Raw genomic sequence first — 19214 nt, 5'->3', positions numbered from 1 at the left:
ATACACATATAGTAATATAGCTACAATAATAATACATGCATACATACCTGCATACATACATACATACATACATACATACATACATACATACATACATACATACATACATACATACATACATACATACATACATACATACATACATACGAACAAACATACATACTTATATAGATACATGCAAACATACATACGAGCATACACATATAGATGCAAACGAACATGCGTGCATAAGAACTTTCGAACATTCAAACAAACATACAGAGACTCCTTCCATTTAATTGAGAGGAAAGTTGTATGTATTACCTTACCTCCCATGCATGGTTGATACATACCTCTTTCTCAAATCTTGCCATATTTTGTCTTCCATCATTCCTTTCAGCTCTGCCATCGTCTATTTCTTCCTCCTCCTTCATCTCTCATCGTCTCATCTTCTCCTCTCTTCACTTACCTTAAAGTGTCAATGTGTAGGATTGAGCCACTCTCAAGTGTGTGATTGCAGCTAGCGCAGCTCGGCTGGCTGGGTGGCGTGAGTGGGGGGGTTTTGGGAGGGTCACTAGTGAGATTATTGTCAACAAAGGGAGCGGTGACGGCTGGCAAACCTTTTTTGATATAGAACCCAACAGTTATAGGATGTGATGGTCTAGACAGCTTTATTGAAATCACTATCGATCCCACTTTTTGAGTTTTTTTGAAGCCACAGGTTAGTTGGAACGTTACACATAGTGACATTAAATGTCTCAATGTATTCAAGTGCGGTGTCTTGAGGTCTTGCTTTAAATAACCACGGCTTACTTTGCTAAAACGTGTTTGTGAGTGTGTGTGTGGGAGTTGGTGGTTGTTGACAAGGTAGAGTCATATCTTCAGTGTGTACGGAGTGATCAAAGTGTGTGTGTGTGTGTGTGTGTGTGTGTTTGTGTGTCTCTAGGTGATCGTTGGCAGCATCCTGGAGGTGATCTGGGATATGATCAAACCAGGAGCCTCCTTCGGCATCAGCGTCCTCCGAGCCCTGAGGCTGCTGCGCATATTCAAAGTCACCAAGTCAGTCAAGAAGCTCACACACACATGCACACACACAACAGCACGCACACAAATACATATTATATACACATGGGCCAGTGCAGGAACTGGGATTGCACCCGGTTCTCATGGATGGACAGCACACACACACACACACACACACACACACACACACACACACACACACACACACACACACACACACACACACACACACACACACACACACACACACACACACACACACACACACACACACACACACACATACACAGTCAATCACACACACACCACTTTCACACACTCACACACACACACACATATCACCCATTTTGGGCAAGAAAAACAAACATTTAACTGTGTGTGTGTGTGTGTGTGTGTGTGTGTGTGTGTGTGTGTGTGTGTGTGTGTGTGTGTGTGTGTGTGTGTGTGTGTGTGTGTGTGTGTGTGTGTGTGTGTGTGTGACATTGTTCCCCCCTGGGAACTATTATGTGGACTTTTACGGGGGCCGTGGTGATTGATAGTAATGTAATCCTGTTATTTGGGGGATTAGCAGTAATCCTGTGACACAGACAGGAACTGGCGGACAGACTTCCACACAGTGATTGTACTGGAAGTACAGAGTCTTCTCTCCGTCTCGTAGTCCTCTCTTCCTCTGTCTGTCTTTCATCAGTTTCCCCCCCACTGTTCATGCCTATTCAAATCAATTGTTTACAATAGGAGCACAATGTATCTTTGATAAAGTGTCAGTAACCAAACTGTCAGTTACCATTTAACAAACCATCTGCTGTTATAAGCACACTATTATCACACACACACACACACACACATTTATTGAATAACATTAAAATAAAATGACAATTAATTTATGAATGAGAATGTGTTATTCATCTAGTTTGAATAGGACAACATGTTTATAAGCTATCACAATATAATGTTCAACAGAGTGGTCACACATCCTCAAAATTGTGCAAAATCAAACAAAAAACGTAATAAAACTATAAAATACCAATAAATCAATGAATTCCTCCCTGCTGCCCTCTGGGCGGCGCTGTGTGCTCCGCTGTGATTGGCTCAGCCAGACGGCGGGGTCCAAACCCAAGGCTCCCTGTGTGCGCCCCCCAGGTACTGGAACTCGCTGAGGAACCTGGTGGTGTCCCTGCTCAACTCCATGAAGTCCATCATCAGCCTGCTCTTCCTCCTCTTCCTCTTCATCGTGGTCTTTGCCCTGCTGGGCATGCAGATCTTTGGAGGACAGTGAGTACGGCCTTTATACCGTGACCTTTGACCTTTCCTGACAGGATTTCTGTTGTCCTTCAGGATGTATTAAAGGGTGAACTGATGGGGCCCAGGGGGAAAGAGACGGGAACGCAGGGATAAACGACGGTTCAGAAACACACGCGCATGCGCACACACACACACACACACACACACACACACACACACACACACACACACACACACACACACACACACACACACACACACACACACACACACACACACACACACACACGCGCGCGCACCCTCATACACGCAAAGACACAACCGCACACAAACTCACCCAAGTACACATAGGAACCCACTCAGACAAATGTATGCATGTACATGCTCACACACTCACACACACACACACAGACACACACATTGACATACACACATCTCCAAACACACACACACACCCTTCTCGCTGTAATCCTTTGCTCAGTGGCGTAGCGCTGACAGACCTGTCGACACAGCAGGGATCTAGAAACTAGCAGCTAGCATTAGCATTAGCAGCGGTAGCCGTGGTGATGCTTTGATAGCACTCTCAGTGGGAGACCACCCTGCCTGTCAGTCAATAGAGCCCACCCCAGGACCCTTGGCTGCAGTTAATCACAGCCCTGACACACACTAATGCATGCACGCACAAACGCACACACACCCTTTCACACACGGACCCACGCACAGACACTGTTCTGTCCACATTAAATCTGGGAGCGAGGTAGTCATACAAAAACCTATGCTTGTGGAAAACCATTTCATTTGCGAGCGTTCAGTGTTCTGTTCTGTGTTTTCACGGCTGTGAGCAGGAAGCAGCAGACATCAGAACGTATGGGGTAGGGTAGCGTGGGGGCTTTTGTCTCAGAGAGGAACTTAATGACGTCCCCACAGATGCAGTGCGGGAGACAAGCATTTCCCATTCTCATCAGCTATTGTCTTGGTAAACAGTGCAGACACATATACACAAAAACACACTCACACACACACACACACACACACACACACACACACACACACACACACACACACACACACACACACACACACACACACACACACACACACACACACACACAAAGTGGGTATAAAAATGACTTTTGGAGAAAGGCATATCCAAGCGCCAAAGCATCTGAATATGTTCCTGTGCATTTTAATCCTGCACTAGACATTTAACAGTGCGACATGCGGACATTACACATTATGTTACAGGACAATCTTATCAGGAACCCAGTGAATCATTTCAAACTTTGTGTGACTATTTTAATTTAGTTCAACATGCAGCTGTGGAATCGGTAAGAGAGGAATTGGCAGAGTGTGCACGCGAATACGGAACATAATTACACTAAATGGAGAGGCGGAGCAGTGCCAATGAGGCCCCGAGGACCGAGTGGCTGCACCCGCACCAGTCTTTAGCCTAGCACTTGGCCGTCCTCGCCAACTATACTTGGTCCTCATTTTGTACCGACATTTGAAAAGTGTGTCAGCAAAAAGTGTGTGTGTGTGTGTGTGTGTGTGTGTGTGTGTGTGTGTGTGTGTGTGTGTGTGTGTGTGTGTGTGTGTGTGTGTGTGTGTGTGTGTGTGTGTGTGTGTGTGTGTGTGTGTGTGTGTAAAAGCTCCACAATCTACATGTGTGTAGCAAGTGTTCCTCATTGCCCTGATGCTAATACTACAAACACGCACAGACACATATGCATACACACAAATGCTCAAACACTCGGCAAACAGACACACACAGACACACACGAGACAAACACGAACACAAGTTCTCCCCAGAGGGGAATCAGGAGTACATCGTTGCCATGGCAACGCCCCTCTCTCCTCCTTTCACCCCCTGACTCCCTGCCTGCTTCCTCCTCTTCTTCTTCCTCCTCCTCCACCTCTCATCCTCCTCCCCTCCGATCCTCAAAGCGGATTTTGATTTAAACAGCAGATGTGTCATAGTTTAAATGGCTTGTTTCATGTTGAGTGTTTAAAGTGATTCTGTATTCATCTCGGAGTCATTAGTGTGCTTATAACAAGTGCTTTCTTGGGAAATGAGAGGCAGGGATACAGTAGAAGTTCTAAGTATCAGGGTTTGTCATCAAGTTGCCACGACTAGAACAATGCGCAGCACTCACTAATGGTAATGAGATTCTTTGGTTCCAGGAACACAAGTAGATCGAAAGAGTAATACGAGTAAAAAATGAAAAATATGTGTGTGTTTGTGTAATGTATGTGTGTGTCTGTGTGTGTGTGTGTGTGTGTGCGCGTGTGTGTGTGTGTGTGTGTGCGTATGTGTGTGTGGTTGTTTGCACATTGTGTGTGGGTGTGTCTGTGTTTTAAGTGTGTGCGTGTGTGTTTGTGTGTGCGTGTGTGTATGCCCATGTTTTTGTTTGCACATTGTGTGTGTGCGCGCTGATAAGATGGACACCCCAGTGTGTGTGATAATTAGATGAGTCACAACCTGGTTATGTTGTCTCTCTGTTGTGGTCATTGTTTCTGCTGCAGCATGAAACACAACTCTGTTCACACAACTGTCCTCACACGGCTCTGTCCGTCTGGCCGCCGGTGTATTAATAGACAAGCGCTCATCACCTTTAGTGTAAAAGTCCTGTTATTCGTGTGCAATCAGCGTGTCGCATCTTTCCTTCTTTCTCTGTATCTCACACTTCACAGACACGCGCGGACACGAATGCTCATGCGGTTGCACGCAGTCGAGCCCTTTGTAGAGATTGTCTACTGTCCCGTGTTGTTGCTTGGATACAAATCCAGCAGCCTCCTCCCAATGTTTTCAGAGCATTCATTCTTCATGTTGCATGAATATGTTTTGCTTTAGTCTGAGCTTTTGCACCTCGATTCAGAGGACAAGTGGTTTGAACGAGAGGGGGAGTGAAACATAGCATAGGAGCTGAGGTGGGAATGAACACGGGTCGCGACAAGGTGTACCCACCCCATGGTTAGCCCACCACCGAACCACCCTGAATACTGTGTCCATATTATGAATGAATGAATCACGCGTTGTCTTATTTTAACCACTTTTATGGACACACCACACTATACCTCTACCTGCTAAATTACAGACTGAACCATGACCAGTATATGATTCACATATACCTCTGTATTCATCCAGTCTGTAGGTTTAATCTGTGTACTAATCCACTCTGTACTCTATACCTCCTGTAGGTTTAATCTGGGTACGAATCCACTCTGTACTCTATACCTCCTGTAGGTTTAATCTGGGTACGAATCCACTCTGTACTCTATACCTCCTGTAGGTTTAATCTGGGTACGAATCCACTCTGTACTCTATACCTCCTGTAGGTTTAATCTGGGTACGAATCCACTCTGTACTCTATACCTCCTGTAGGTTTAATCTGGGTACGAATCCACTCTGTACTCTATACCTCCTGTAGGTTTAATCTGGTTACTAATCGAGTCTGTTCTCTATGCCTGCTGTAGGTTTAATCTGGCTACTAATCCAGTCTGATCTCTTCACCTCCTGTAGGTTTAATCTGGGTACTAATCCAGTCAGTAGGTTTAATCTTGGTACTAATCCAGTCTGTTCTCTAAACCTCCCCCTAGGTTTAACTTTGAAGAGGAGACGCCCACCACTAACTTTGACACCTTCCCAGCCGCTATCCTGACAGTCTTCCAGGTACAGAGAAACCTTTATTGTTTATATTTTACTACGTTATTTTCCTTTCGGTTTTCTTTCTGCTTATATCTTCTTTTTTTCACCTTTTTCAGCTATCGCCTTGTGTTTTCACCTAATTTGTTTCTTTATCTGACAAACCTTGACTCTCACTCTCTCTCTCTCTCTCTCTCTCTCTCTCTCTCTCTCTCTCTCTCTCTCTCTCTCTCTCGCTCTCTCTCTCTCTCTCTCTCTCTCTCTCTCTCGCGCGCTCTCTCTCTCTCTCTCTCTCTCTCTCTCTCTCTCTCTCTCTCTCTCTCTCTCTCTCTCTCTCTCTCTCTCTCTCTTTCTCTTTCTCTTTCCCTTTCCCTTTCTCTCACTCTATCTATTTATACATATATAAATCATCTCCCTATCTCCCATCACATCTGTGGCACGTAACTACTAAACAAATGAGACAGGATGGCTTCCAGGGAAAATTAGGGAATAACATTGGCTGTCTTTTAACTAATTAGTCTGAATAACTCTTCTGTCCCTGAACAAGAAGGCTGATCATCTACCAATTAAAATCCTAACCCCGAACTCACAACCCTCCAATCAAAGCACAGGAATGTCAAACAGCCCATTCCAGAACCTGCTAATATCATCTCTCAGCCAATCACATCTGGGCCTCTCACCCCTGCAGATCCTCACCGGCGAGGACTGGAATGCAGTGATGTATCATGGGATTGAGTCCCAGGGGGGCGTGCGGCGCGGAATGTTCTCCTCCGTCTACTTCATCGTGCTCACACTCTTCGGAAACTGTATCCTCTTTGTCGACCCAGAAGTCGGCCATAACTGTTTCTGTTGTAATTGTAGTCGGAAAGAAGAAAGTAGAACGATGTTTAAACTCCCTCTGAGAATTCTCCCTCTGATTGTTTGCATGTTTAATTATCATATGCACATACTAATCAACCATTACAATTCTAACAAACAAATACTGCTTTATGTATGATCATTTCGCTCATACTATCATCTATAATCAACTAAGGTACTCGATACAACTCAGTCTGCGCACGTTTTGAAGCAACACCACTGAACTGGCGTTGTGTTTCCTGAGTCCCTGGCTCCCCAGACACCCTGCTGAATGTCTTCTTGGCCATCGCGGTGGATAACCTGGCCAACGCGCAGGAGCTAACCAAGGTAGGCCTCGCCAAGCAGACCGCCGTGCTCCGTGTCCGAGTGGATTACACCATTCATTCACCATCCCAATTATAGACTGCTGTCCAACGCATCCACCAGGGCCCATGGGCTTATTGCATTATGGTGATGTATGTGTCCGCGCTCTTCACCAGAGAGCCTCTCGCAATGTGATAGAGGGGAATTACTTTGTGGTTACATGAATAATGGCAGCATCTACAAAGCACACTTCATTATGCGGTTTGTATCAGAAATGCGTACGTATTCATTAACTATGATGCATCAGTTTGTCAGTGATTCATAAACATTTGATCAAACGTAATTTTGACAGATTAGCCTGGCTAAATGTCCATGCATACAACGTTCAAATACTCTGATAATCACAGTAAATGTGGTCACGCCCAGAGTTTACCTTTCCCTTTTATGGCATAAGGGCAGTGCATATGTAATAAACTTGACCTTACTGTGAGTTTTAAGCCATTCCTTCCTTTCCTACCACCTGTGTGAACATTGCTTTGTGTTCCCATTGGCCAGGACGAGGAGGAGCAGGAGCAAGCAGCCAATAAGAAGCTTGCTCTGCAGAAGGCCATGGAGGTGAAGGAAGTCAGTCCCATGTCTGCCGCCAACATCTCCATCGCCGCGTGAGTCAACGTTTCTTGAGTTTTAACTGATCATTTTAGCTGATCAATGATCAGGTCTAAACTGATCATTCAATTGTTTCATCATTTAAATAAAGTATAATTTGAATTAATTTAGTTCAAACTGATAATTAGTTAGGTTAAAAAAATATTGTTTAATTTAGTATTTATAATTAATTTAGTTTTACTGATCATTGAGTTAGGTTAAAATGATAATTTGGATCATTTTACAATTATTTCGTTTTGTGGAACATTTTGTTTGGGTAGGTCATCCGATAATTTATTTCCTTATAAATTGTCATTACATTTCATTGAAAATTAAAATTGATCTTAGCATAACTTATTTTGGTTGAAACTGATCATTAATTGTAGTATGTTTGGTTTGAACTGATCATTTATTGTAGTCTAACTCATCTTTAAGATTTGTTGAAACTGATCATCTATTGGAGGAAAACTTATCATTACGTTTAGCTTAAACTAATTAAGTTGAGGTCAGCTGATCTTGGCATTAGTTCTTATGATCTATAAGTATGTGTGACCTCAGATCCTAAGCTGTTCCTAATGCGCTGTTCGTTCTTCTCCTTCCACATCATGGAGAATAGATTGTTTTGCTTTCTGTCAATCTACGAGAGCATCGATGCGCTTGTGTTCCTCTGAACACAGCCGACCATTTTAAACAAGGTCACTTGTGTCCTAAAGGTTTCACAATGTACATGAGTGTGTGTATATGTGCAGACATAGGTGTGAACAGGTGACAGACCTCATCTTGTGTTGTGCCCCTTTTCGTTACCCTCACAGCAAAATGCTGTTTGCTTGTTTGTTCCGATTATTTGTTCCATTTCTATTTGTTGTTTGCTATCTTTGGATGTTTGTTTGTAATCGTGTTTCGGTTTGTTTGTCGTTTGTCTGCATTTGATTAGGATTGCAGATATTTGATGTGTCTTCTAGCTCTGTCCTCTACGCCAATAATCAGGATTTGATGAATTTATGAGATAATTTACAGAAAAATTTCCTCATCTATTCTGTCATAATAATCTATTATTACATTATAGTTATAGATGCCGGCTGAGAATACTTGCTGATTGACCAGTGGGAGCTGGTGTAAGACAGTCTTTCAAAGAAGCTCCTTCAAGTCTCTTCTTCTTTTATCGGTTGCTTGAAGAAATTCTCACTGTGCTAATTAGTGCTAATTAAAGATTAATCATTCCGCGGTAGCATACCAAGCCCTTCTTGAGGATTTAGCACTATGCTTGATTGAGTAAATGGATAAGAATACTCTTTTTCAAAAATGACACATTGATTAAAAAAAAAATATTTGTGCCCACTTCACCACCTCCCAATTTTACCGGCACGGTGTGATGTGTAATTAATAAGCCCACCCACAAACTTGAAGCTATTATCTCAAATTCCTTCCCCGCCTAGTCTTTTTAAATGTGCTATCAGGAAACAAAGTCCTTCTTAACCAAAGCGTTTGTATTGCAATTGTAAACCAGCAGCTCTTTAAACCCCTTATAACCTAAGGTCTTGTAAAGCCCAAGTAAACCAGAGGTCTTTCAAACCACTGGTAAACCAGAGGCCTTGTAAACCACTTGAAAACCTAAGGTATTTTAAACCACAGGTAAACCAAATGCCTTGCGACTCAAAGGCCCTGGAAACCACTTGTAAATGTATGACCTTGCAAACTTCTTGTAAGCCGTGTAAAGCCAAGGTGTGAACCCTTAGCATCCAGAGGTGTTGTAAACCACTTGGAAGCCACTGGTCTTGTAAACCACTTGTAAACCAGGGATCTTGTAAACCACTTGTAAACCTGAGGACTTGTAAACCACTTGTAAACCAAGGATCTGGGAAACCACTGTAGAATTTAGGTCCCTGTACCTCAATCCATCACTTAATGTTATAAATCCATCACTTAGTCAAAGAGGTCGGGTTACCAGACGGTCAGCCCAACCACTACGCTCCTTACCCATGTGTCTGTATTTTACTTTATTGATGTGTTGTGTTTGCTGTTGTTTTTTTTGATCCGCATGTACAGTTTTGTAAAGCAAAATCGAGACGTGATCTCTCGCAGGTCCTCCATCGTCAGCGTACAATCACCGTGAGTTACAACTCTTACTGTTATGATACGCCTCCTCACTCCTCCTCTCCTCCTCCTTCTCCTCCCCGATCTTCTTCCTGCCTGCCTGCAGACTCCCTTCCTCCCTCCCTCTTCTTCTCTCACTCTTAGTCTCTCTCTTTCTTTCTCTCTCTCTTTCCGTCTGTCTCTCTCTCGCTCGCTCTCCCTGCTTTCCATTTACTCTCGGCCCTTCTGGTGATACAACTGCACACCGTCATGTTATCAAAAGCAACCTATTTTGATGTACCACAGTACAAGTACGATTTCATTCAATACACACATTCTCTCTCTCTCTCTCTCTCTCTCTCTCTCTCTCTCTCTCTCTCTCCCCCTCCCCCCTCTTCCTTGCTCTCCCTTCTTTCCGTTTACTCTTGGCCCTCCCTTGCTTCCTGACTTGCCCCCGTCCTCGTGAGCACAGAATCTCTCCATCCTGTACAGTGTAGAGCCGTGCCTGCCCGCCCCCCCCCTGACCCCACTGACCCCCGGCTTGTCGTGACCACTCAGTGGTCTGCTTGTTGCCTGGAACTCTCTTCTAAATCCCCTCCTTATTAACCCCTTCGGCCTCCACAGATCTCCTTGTGCGCTGTGTTATCCCAATGCTATTAAGCCAGTGTGAGGTTGAGATTTTGTGGCAGAGTGGACTTTGACGGATGGGTCAGGGAAAATGGCTTTTGCAAATTGCAACACCGAAGAAGGGACAGGATGGATTCCATTCACAGATAGAATAGGATACAATTGCGTGTCTGTGTGTATGCGCGCGTGTGTGTGTGTGTGTGTGTGTGTATGTCTTTTTGTGTATCTATACTTTGTGTCTATGTATGTGTAGCCTACGTTCTAATGCCATACTTAATACATTTGGTCTCATCCGTATGTGAATGTGTTCAACGTTACCTGTCTGTTTCTTTGATTTGGTCTGTCTTGTCTGACTGTCTGTCCTGTGGTCCTCTCTGTGTTTCTGTCCGTCTGTTTTAGGACATATATTATCTACTCCCCCGCAAGAAGAATCTACAGGTGCCTGGAAGGGACAAACTAAACTAACCCCATTGTCTGCCATGTAAATAAAACATACTGAGCAGAGAGGCAGTATGCAGTCCATCGTACATCTTCAGCCAAAGAAACACGCAGTCATACACACTCTCTTCAGACCAAATCTCTCTTCTGTGTCAGACAGCAGCCCCGGGTGCACCATGGGTCTCTACACCATTTATGGTTCTGTGGGTGGGTTCTGAGTCGTCGTCTGCCTAAATGCAGTGACATCTGGTGATCTTTATAGAATGAAGATACTGTATCGTAGCTATGTGTGGGTTCTCCTAAGCTAGTCTATCATAAGTGACTCAGGGATGCTCTCTCTTTAGCAGAAAAACTAAAGGAGATGTAGAGACCCCACAGCGTGGCTGCGGGGGGCAGTGCTACACAGAAGTATAATTTGGCCTTTAGGAATAGCTGGTGAGGGATGGAAAAATAAATATGTGTGTTTGGATATTTTTCCGACATCTGCCTGTACAACACAGCGGGTCACATGTAAAGACTCACTCACTAAAACTGCATCTCCACCATCTTTAGAATATAATTGACTGTAGAATACAAGAGTGATGATTCCTTAAAAACTCCTTTTAGTTCTGTTAGGCAATCATCCCCATCATCACATAACCCATTGCTTTTTTAATGAAAACATCATTAATATTGCGTGTTATTTCGAATTTCAAAGGTAAGTATTTATTTTTAATTGCATTATATTTGCTCCCGCGCTCTAAACTAACAGCTGATCTCATTGAGGCTGTAGATATAAAATGGATTCCAACTGCCACCTGCTTATTTCTTTAATATCCTTGCCTCCCTGAACACAAACTAAATATTCAGTTTTTGAGGCATTATACAGTGTACCATCAAAGAAAACAAACTTAATCCGCGAGGATTTAATGCATGGATGAATCCATTGTTCCATGTACCATCCCAGAATGGTATACTGGGAGGGTTTACCACGGTCAATATGTGTGGCTTCATCTTATCATACAGAGCTTTGCTGTGCTGTTTGTGGATCAAGGATGAGGCGCTAGACAAGGATATATCAGTACAAGGCACTAGTATTAATTCTTTGGGCCGGCTTTTGAAAAGACGGTGAAACAATGTAACATGAATACTAATCCTCACTTTTTGTCTGCATCTTGAATGTTCCCTCTACTATGTTCCCCTGTCTTGTCATCACTTCCTCTTCCTGTCGTACGTTGTCTTTCTACTTCCTGTCCTGTCTGGTCATCACTTCCTCTTCCTGTCATACGTTGTCTTTCTACTTCCTGTCCTGTCTTGTCCTCACTTCCTCTTCCTGTCGGGCATTGTCTCTCCACATCCTGTCTCGTCCTCCCTTCCTCTTCCTGTCGGGGGTGTCGTGTCTCTCCACTTCCTGTCCCCCCGGTGCGCAGTAAGGAGCAGCACCGCTCGGCGCGCTCCATGTCCGTGTGGGAGCAGCGGACCAATCAGCTGCGGCGGCACAACGTGCGCGCCAGCAACGAGGCGCTCTTCAACGAGCTGGACCCCGAGGAGCGGCTCCGCCTCACCGCCGCGCTGCACCTCAACCGCCCTGACGGCCACTCGCACCTGGACCGGCCGCTCGTCGTCGAGGGCAACAACGGCGGCGGTAATGGCGTTGGTGGAGGTGGCGGTGGCGGCGGCGGAGGCGGCGACCCCAACCAAAGCAGACAGCCGTCGCCAAGGACGCCCGACGGAAACGGCAAGAAGGAGGCGACGACGGCGACGGAGGAGGAGGCACGCTCCAGGAAACACCAACACCGCCACCGCGAGCGGAACGGGGACGGCGGCGGGAGGGAGGGGCGGGGGGAGCGGAGGCACCACCGCCACCACCGCCAGGGGGGGTCGGCGGAGGAGGTGTTCACCCCCAGCGACCTGCCCGGACTGGGCGGAGGAGGAGGGGAGCGGGAGCCGCCCCACCACCACCACCACCACCACCACGCCCACCGCACAGCCCGGGAGGGCAACGGGGCTCTGGCCAACGGGGGGCGGGGGAGGGGGCCCAGGGAGGGAGGAGGAGGGGGGGAGAGTAACGGGGAGAGGAAGGGGCGCTGCTCTCGTATGCTCCGAGCTCAGTCCACGATGGACGTAGACGAGTGGAGGCAGAACGGAGCCAAGACACACCGGTGAGACCGCATGTCTTCAACAGGCCTCTTATTACAGGGATGTAGAGAGCAAATGCATATTAACCCCTGTTGACCTTCTTGATCTAGGACTGTTTTCTTATTTTACTCTGCTCTCCATTATGTGTATTGAATATGCAACTTTTAAGACTGCAGTGTGGCTCCCAAACATTTCGTTGCACGTTTGACATGAATAATTATTTAATATATTGAATCATGTTATTAATGCGACAACTGTAAACATATGAATCAGGTTAACTCCTGAATCCCCTGATACATGTTTACACACCACACACTAGACATACATATAACACCACGGCCTTCACCCATCCGCTGTCGATCCTCCCGCCTCCTCACCAACTCAGTCCGTCCGTCCGTCCGTCCCCAGGGAGCGTCACGCGGACCCGGGCCTGGACAGCTCGGCCTCCAGCCCCAGCCAGCTGCTGGGCAGCGAGCTGAGTTTGGACGAGAAGCAGGAGGACGCCGACAACCTGAAGAACTCCAGCCGGGCCAGCCAGGCCGGCCTCAACAGCAACGCCGTGCACATCCCCGTCACCGTCACGGCCCCGGGGCCCGGAGAGACCACCATCATACCCAGTGAGGGGGGCGGCCTGCAGGCTCCGGTTACACCGTGCTGCTGGGCCTGGTGTATCGGCCTGTATTTTCAGTGGCTGCCTTATGCACTTATTTGCCCAGTTGAGCACTTGTTTAGAGAGGGGCTCTTTGAATACAGATTTGTACTTTTGTCGTATTGCACCAGTTGGTTTACAACTGCTGAGATATTGGATATTGAGATATTGTTTAGGTTTGTCGGGTCATTTAATAGGGCCGAGATGAGTTAACAACAGCTTGAGCCAGGGGTCAGTGACTAAACAAATGAACCGTGAATTGGCCTCATCAGGCATAGGAGCTATAAAGTCAATGGAGCTACACGTTATCCATCTATATATATCGCTCTCACTCTCTCACTCTCTCACTCTCTCTCACTCTTGCTCTCTTCCCCTCTCTCCCTCTCCAGTGAACAACATAGAGTGTGAAGGTTTCTCGTTCTCATCGGAAAAGAAGGATCTGGAGGAGCAGGAGGCCAACGGGCCCAAGGGCATCCTGCCCTACAGCTCCATGTTTATCTTTGGACAGACCAACCCGTAGGACCCTCCCTCCAAGCACCCAGCGCTTTTGCAGCTACAACCACATGGACATTTCGCGTTCAAAATTGTGTTGATGCATGCATGTTGGTGTCTTGTGATTGTGTGTTTGGCAGGATCCGACGTCTCTGCCACTATGTGGTGAACCTGCGGTACTTTGAGATGTGCATCTTGTTGGTCATCACGATGAGTAGCATCGCCCTGGCTGCTGAGGACCCTGTTCAGGCTAACGCGCCGCGCAACAATGTGAGTAGCAGCTAGCGCACCGTGTACCGATGTGAGTTCAGGCTTACCCACAGCGTAGCTAGGTGAGTACTAGCTGATGGACCTTACCACAGCGTGAGTACTGAGCAGTACCGAACAATATGAGTACTGTGCAACGAGCAACATTGTTTGTACATGCTCACATTCTTGCAACAATGTGAGGGCTAGCTAACGTCAATGCACCACAGAACAATGTGAGTACTAGTAGATGTACTACGCACAAAGGTTAGAACTAGCTAATCCACCAGAAGTAACAATGTGAGACTAAGGGAACACACCACAAAAAGAAACCAATGATTTTTTTCTTGCAGGTTCTCAAATACCTGGATTATGTTTTTACTGGAGTCTTTACGTTTGAGATGGTGATTAAGGTGAGAGCACTTTGATAATAATTTGTTGCACCTTAGATCACTGTAATCTCACAGCACAGAATCACAGTTTACTTGCAAAGACTGCCTTTCACCGGAGATGGAAGTCCAAATTGTCGTGGTGGAGGTAGTGAGTACAAGATGTGGTAAAAAAGGTTGTTGTCGTGTGGTGTCATGGTCTCCTCGTGTCCCTCCAGATGATCGACCTGGGACTTCTCCTCCACCCGGGAGCCTACTTCAGAGACCTCTGGAACATCCTGGACTTCATCGTGGTCAGCGGAGCGCTGGTGGCATTCGCCTGCTCGTAAGTCTATACTCCACCTCGAACGTTCCTATAACTGTAATGATAGTTCAGCGGAAAACACTTAAACTGTAACAATACGCCAACTGTAATGTTAGTTCAGCGGAAACAACGCTTAAACTGCAACAATACTCCAACTGTAATGATAGTTCAGCGTAAACAACGCTGTAACAATACTCCAACTGTAATGATAGTTCAGCGTAAACAACGCTGTAACAATACTCCAACTGTAATGATAGTTCAGCGTAAACAACGCTGTAACAATACTCCAACTGTAATGATAGTTCAGCGTAAACAACACTGAAACAATACTCCAACTGTAATGATAGTTCAGCGTAAACAACGCTGTAACAATACTCCAACTGTAATGATAGTTCAGCGTAAACAACGCTTAAACTGTAACAATACTCCAACTGTAATGATAGTTCAGCGTAAACAACGCTTAAACTGTAACAATACTCCATAGGTAATAATGGTTCAGCTGAAACAACAAGTAAATTGTAACAATACTCAAACTGTAATGAAAGTTCAGCTGAAACAACACTTAAACTGTAACAATAATCCAACTGTAATAATAACTCAGCGTAAACAATACTTAAACTGTAACAATACTCCCAATTGCTATGATAGTTCAGCTGAAGCAATATCTCAGCCGTAACATGTCTTGTCCAACAACAAAAATACCTCTATCATATCTCAAGATAAGTTATGTATTATCGCTGGATATGCAAAACAAAAGGAATAAGGGAGGGAGAGAGTCTTTGCGTTTGCAACTTGAAAAGCTAATATCGTCTGACATTTTTCTTCACTGTGCGGCTGAATGAAAATTCAGTTCAGATGACGTTTCTCACCTCTGTTTTATTGCTTCGTAACACTGCCATCTTCTCTTTCTCGGCTTATATCCTGGTTACATGGATGCAATGAATGATTAGTATCGTTAGTGTTCTTTGCCCTGCCTCTCTCTCTCAGTGTCTGTCTCTCCCTCTCTCTGTATTCGTTACCCTTGTGCTGTGACTGTTTCAACTGTTTAAAAGTGCAGCACAGCCTTCTCTGGGCTAACTGTAGACTGCTGCTGCTCTGTCGCTTGATCTGTTGCTGAATCTCTCTTGTCTCTCCTCCTCTGTCTCTGTCTGTGTCTCTCTCTCTCTCCCTTTCTCTCTATGTATATGTGTGTGTGTCGCTCCCTCTCTCTCTCCCTCTGTCTCTGTGTGTCTCTGTCGTTCTCTTGGACCTGCTGTCAGGAGCCTAATGGGGTAATTCCTTCTGTCGTTGGCTGTCTCTCTCTCTTTCTCCTTCTCTCTCTCTTCCTCTGTCAGCTTGCGGTTTGTTCATCCATCATATCCCTCAAAGGGAGGGGTTGTGTCTGCAGTCACTCTCCATCACATTCATTCATTCATTACAATTTGAAGTATATTTGATGTCTGCATTTGTTATGGTCATAAAAAACAGATGCCTGTTTGATATTTCATCTGTTTGTTTACTCCCCTATTGCATGTGTGACATTGTTTGGATCAAACATAACAGCCATATTTTAAGGACACCCCAAGTCGAGATTAAAACATGAACTTCATCCCTCATGAGGAGAATGTGCGTCTTTCCATTTGTCTGTCTAACCAGCCATGTTTGAAATTCATACTAGTCAAGCATGTTCCAATTATGATGGCATGATGTTGATAATAACGTCATGATGAGGATAATATCATCATGAGGATGATAATGATGTCATGATTACAATAATGAGGTCATGACCTCAAGATATCACGATGTTGATATTGATGGCATGATGCTGATAATGATGTCACCATGTTAATAATGATGGCGTGATGTTCATAATGACATCACAGTTACGACAATAATGTCATGATGGCGACACTGAGATCACAACATGCATAATTATGTCATAATGATATCACCATGTTGATAATGATGGCATGATGCAAATAATGAGGTCTCCATGTTGTAAATGATGGCATGATGTTGATAATGACATGGTGACGATATTGATGTCATTATGTCCATAATAAGTTCATCCATATTGATTTAATGATAATTTTGATAATGGTGCAATTAAGAACTGATACTTACATTATGCTGGAATAGACTTCAAATTTCAGTATCTCGTAAAATTATTATATTGTACTTTCACCAGTGATATTTTTCGTTTCAATGTTATTTTCTCAATGTTACATTGTTTAATATGCTTAATATAATTTATATAATATCTTAATTCAAACATTAATTCTAAGTTGCTTTTCTTTCACTTTCTGTACTGCATTTCTACGTGTTTATATATGTTTTTATGTTTGTTTGTTTGTTACTGTGTGAATGTGTGTGTATGGATGGTGTGTTGTATGTGTGTGTGTGTGTGTGTGTGTGTGTGTGTGTGTGTGTGTGTGTGTGTGTGTGTGTGTGTGTGTGTGTGTGTGTGTGTGTGTGTGTGTGTGTGTGTGTTCATCATTGTTTTCCTTCAGATCGCAACAGAGTATGTCCAGGTGGGAACTGTCCCTCTCTACTCTCTCTTCTCCCCAGAATACAGAAGTGACCGGTGTTTCCCCTATAAATTACCCTTTGACCACATCCTTTAGAACCTGGTTTGCCCACCCCTCTTTTCCCATGCTACCCTCTTACTAACTGAACCCAAGTGGCCCAGGAGAGAATGTTTTAATGCCCCAACCCCATAGCTTTCAGAACACAGTCCAGTCCAGGACAACACAGTATGGACTCAAACATTACATACACTTACATTCTTGTTTTGATAACAAGCCAACTAAAACTACCGGTGGTATAAAATTGTATTTTTATTACAATCCAAATCTTTCTCTTACCTGATTGGTATTCATATATTTTCTATTTCTCGCTTTATTTCAATCTAAATGAGATTCTACAGACTTGTCTTTGAGGATGAGGAAGGGGAACCTTGCTCAAGGATGCTTACAGGTAGAGGTAGTGATATTGGAGATGGAATCCAGAACCTCCAGGCTGGGCACGTCCTTTAGCCACTGCCGTAGGCCTCCTCCAAATCTCAGTAGCAGAACTGTGTTTAGAATGGTATAAAACTTTTTTTTTCACCAATGCAATGTATTATTCATCTCGACCAGGGCGCTCTCGGAGAGTACTTTCTGTAATCTCAACGTCTATCCTGGTTAAAATAGCGCTAATATTCCCAGTGAGAGGGTACACAGAGGAGGCTCGCCAGAAGCAGATCTCTGATGTATCACAGAGCCCCATGTGTTCTGTGTAGCCTTGGGATCAACCATCAGGCTGTCTCCTCTGTCACCCTCACGTCTGATTGGCTGTCACAGCGGCCCCCATCAGTAACATGGAAGCGCTATTGGCTGTAGAAGGGGGTCGCTGCAGTAGTCGTCTCCGGTCTCGGCGACCGGGGAGAGTGACCTGACTGCATCTGCCCCACAAATCAGTTTGGACACGTGTTGGCTTAATGCGAATGCACAGATACACACCCATGTGGACACACTCAGATTCACACACATATACATATATAAATACATCTGGGCCCGGGGCTCTTCTGAAAGCTATTAGGGGCCCATTACGGCCCCAGTATATCGGGGGCCTGGAGAGTCAACTGCATGTTAAAGGGCACTCAGGTCATCAGAGCATGCAGGGCTGCATGCACATTTATGAAAAGGAAGCTCAGGCTTTTTCCATCCAACGGGAGAAGACTGCCTTGTCCGTACGGAACCATGCTTCAACTTCTTAAACACAACAAGAAGATATTGATCATTTATTTCATAATCCATTAACAGTGAATGTTACTTGACACAGTCCATTTATCAAAATCAAATCTCTCAACGTTTACAGTCAATTTATGTATGCCGTTAACACAATCAATGATTTGTTCATCAGCGGACCCTCATTAAATATCGCTTCCCCTCAAGAGTCCATATCTGCAGTATTTTTTAGCCGGTGATTTAGAGGTTGTTGGTTGGAATCTGAATGAATACACGTAGTCAACTACTCTACATTCACTGGGTCTAGAGGAAGGAGCCAGCCCATTATATGCACTCATATAAGGAGTCAACTCGCTGTACAATTTGCTACCCCAGGTCCACTCTACTAAATGAACTCCCCAGAATGCAAAATACATAATGCATATTCACAAAATGAGACGGCTGAAAACAACACCTCTATATACTTTATTTTTCACAC

At 44.7% G+C, this 19214-nt stretch overlaps 1 protein-coding gene across 1 annotated transcript in view; it reads left to right on the top strand.

Annotated features, from left to right (window-relative positions):
• The window catches only part of cacna1bb (calcium channel, voltage-dependent, N type, alpha 1B subunit, b), a 119908-nt gene that overhangs the window by 63255 nt on the left and 37439 nt on the right, over positions 1-19214 (top strand). The window contains exons 12-24 of the mRNA XM_030341792.1: positions 926-1038; positions 2143-2274; positions 5842-5914; positions 6576-6693; positions 7005-7072; positions 7604-7710; positions 9740-9802; positions 12241-12972; positions 13358-13566; positions 13988-14114; positions 14231-14360; positions 14690-14749; positions 14944-15050. Coding sequence (XP_030197652.1) covers positions 926-1038; positions 2143-2274; positions 5842-5914; positions 6576-6693; positions 7005-7072; positions 7604-7710; positions 9740-9802; positions 12241-12972; positions 13358-13566; positions 13988-14114; positions 14231-14360; positions 14690-14749; positions 14944-15050 — 2039 coding nt within the window. The remainder of the gene's footprint in view (positions 1-925; positions 1039-2142; positions 2275-5841; positions 5915-6575; positions 6694-7004; positions 7073-7603; positions 7711-9739; positions 9803-12240; positions 12973-13357; positions 13567-13987; positions 14115-14230; positions 14361-14689; positions 14750-14943; positions 15051-19214) is intronic.

This window comes from Gadus morhua, chromosome 19 (genome assembly GCF_902167405.1).
Source record: "Gadus morhua chromosome 19, gadMor3.0, whole genome shotgun sequence".
Classification (NCBI taxonomy): Eukaryota; Metazoa; Chordata; class Actinopteri; order Gadiformes; family Gadidae; genus Gadus; species Gadus morhua.
Note: the sequence above shows the minus strand (reverse complement) of the source record. Positions and strands in the feature narration are given on the sequence as shown.